The sequence below is a fragment of the Symphalangus syndactylus genome, chromosome 8 (genome assembly GCF_028878055.3).
Source record: "Symphalangus syndactylus isolate Jambi chromosome 8, NHGRI_mSymSyn1-v2.1_pri, whole genome shotgun sequence".
NCBI classification, from domain to species: domain Eukaryota; kingdom Metazoa; phylum Chordata; class Mammalia; order Primates; family Hylobatidae; genus Symphalangus; species Symphalangus syndactylus.
The window spans coordinates 126785770-126788185 of NC_072430.2; the positions used below are offsets into that span (position 1 = coordinate 126785770).

Sequence of the window (2416 nt, forward strand, 5' to 3'; positions counted from 1 at the left end):
ACGCAGCTCAAGTCTCTTCTTGCTACTTTCTTAGTGTTTCCAATTCTGCCTCCCTTCAATGCATCTTCCATCAAGGATGGAAATGAGATAATATCCCTCTTCTGTTTGAAAGCCTTCAGACAAGCTCCCACTGCATATAGAATCAAATCTAAGCTCATTACTCTGGCTAGCCTCATCACATGCCACATTGCACCACCGCACCCCATTCAACCCCTGCACACCTGACACAAGCACCTAATTTCAGTACCTCAAACAGGAAAAGCTCTTTCTCAAATCTGGGCCATCACACACACTGTTCCCTCTGTCTAGAAAACCTCTCTATTTTCTTCCCAGGGCTCAATTCCAGGACCTTCACTGACCAGTCAGCCTAAGTGGTCCTATTATTTTCTCCTCATCCTATTCTTTTCCTTTTAACACTAAGCATAATTTCAAATTAGATGTTCATGTTTTTATTAATTTATATCTATCTTCCCCACACAAGCTTCAGAAGCTGAGAATCAAGTCCGTTTGCTGACCAAAACAACAAAGACACTAAAACAATTCCTGGCTGGTAGAAGATTTTCAAAAAGTATTTACCAAATAAATGAATGAAAGAGTTAGATCTCAAGTTTCACTGACTCCCAGTTCACATTATCATTGTTAACATGATATTTTAGTGTTCATTCAAAAGGTCGTTTGTCCTGCCTGGGTCCAACTGTACCATAAATTAGTATTTGCCTTGCTTTCATCTTCAAGAGTATGTTAATAGTATTACTGAAACACCATTCTTCTTTCTTTCTCCATCATTTTCATGAATTCCACAGGGTTCATCAGAGCTAAGCACATGGCTGCCATATACCTAAAAAAACTGGGGTTCTTTTAGCAAGAAGATAGGAATGGCCATTTGGGTGGTCAAAAAAATAAACCACTTCTTGCTGTGGACCATGAGATTAAAAGCCCATAGACTGGGCGCAGCCCGCAACGCTGTGAGGTGCCGGCGGGGGCGGCTCGCTTGCAGTAGGCGCTACAGGGCGTCCAGCGCAGAGTGCGGCACAGTGGCCGCTGTCAGGATGGCCATGGTGAGGGGTGCACGGCGGCCACCTGAGTGGCGCGGCGGTGTCAGGTTCTTGCTCAAGTACCAACTCTATGGACCCAGGACAGAGCAAGCAAAGAAGATGGATCGATTGAAGAGCCATCTGACTGTGTGCTTTCTACCTTCTGTGCCCTTTTTAATCCTAGTTTCCACTCTAGCCACTGCTAAGAGTGTGACTAACAGCACTTTAAACGGCACTAACGTGGTCTTGGGCTCTGTGCCCGTAATCATTGCCAGAACTAACCATATCATAGCCAAGGAAGGGAACGGTGCCTTGATTAATTGTAGTGTTTATGGCATCCCTGACCCACAGTTCAAGTGGTATAATTCCATTGGCAAGCTGAGGAAAGAAGAAGAGGATGAGAAGGAGAGAGGAAGAGGAAAATGGCAAATGCACGACAGCGGCCTCCTGAACATCACCAAGGTATCCTTCTCAGACCGAGGTAAATACACATGCGTGGCTTCTAACATCTACGGCACCATGAACAACATGGTGACCTTGTGCGTCATCTTCACCTCTGGTGACATGGGTGTCTACTACATGGTTGTGTGCCTGGTGGCCTTCACCATCGTCATGGTCCTCAATATCACCCGCCTGTGCATGATGAGCAGCCACCTAAAGAAGACCGAGAAGGCCATCCATGAGTTCTTTAGGATCGAAGGTGCAGAGAAGCTGCAGAAGGCATTCAAGATCGCCAAGCGCATCCCCATCATCACCTCCGCCAAAACTCTAGAGCTTGCCAAAGTCACCCAGTTCAAAACCATGGAGTTCGCCCGCTACATCGAAGAGCTTGCCAGGAGCGTGCCTCTGCCACCTCTCATTATGAACTGCAGGACTATCATGGAGGAGATTATGGAGGTGGTTGGGCTGGAGGAGCAGGGGCAGAATTTTGTGAGGCATACTCCAGAGGGTCAGGAGGCCGCAGACAGGGATGAGGTCTACACAGTCCCCAACTCTCTGAAGCGGAGCGACTCCCCCGCCGCTGACTCGGACGCCTCATCACTGCACGAGCAACCTCAGCAAATTGCCATCAAGGTGTCAGTTCACCCGCAGTCCAAAAAAGAGCATGCAGATGACCAAGAGGGTGGACAGTTTGAAGTCAAAGATGTAGAGGAGACAGAACTGTCGGCTGAACATTCCCCCGAAACTGCAGAACCTTCTACCGATGTCACGTCCACCGAGCTAACATCTGAAGAGCCAACACCTGTTGAGGTACCAGATAAGGTACTGACGCCAGCTTACCTGGAAGCCACAGAGCCAGCAGTGACACATGACAAAAACATCTGCATTATTTACGAAAGCCATGTCTAATACCAACCCCGAAAATCTATGCATATCAAGAA

General features: G+C 47.5%; 1 protein-coding gene across 1 annotated transcript; it reads left to right on the plus strand.

The window, feature by feature from the left end:
- Window positions 1-1015: 1015 nt before the first annotated feature.
- Window positions 1016-2416, plus strand: LOC129487262 (microfibrillar-associated protein 3-like). Its single transcript, XM_055287861.2, has one exon. It carries the CDS (start codon window positions 1050-1052, stop codon window positions 2382-2384), a length of 1335 nt encoding a protein of 444 aa, XP_055143836.2. The 5' UTR covers window positions 1016-1049; the 3' UTR covers window positions 2385-2416.

Coding starts and splice junctions, on each gene's coding strand:
- LOC129487262 (XM_055287861.2), top strand. CDS start 1,050: ATGGCCATGGTGAGGGGTGCACGGCGGCCACCTGAGTGGCGCGGCGGT.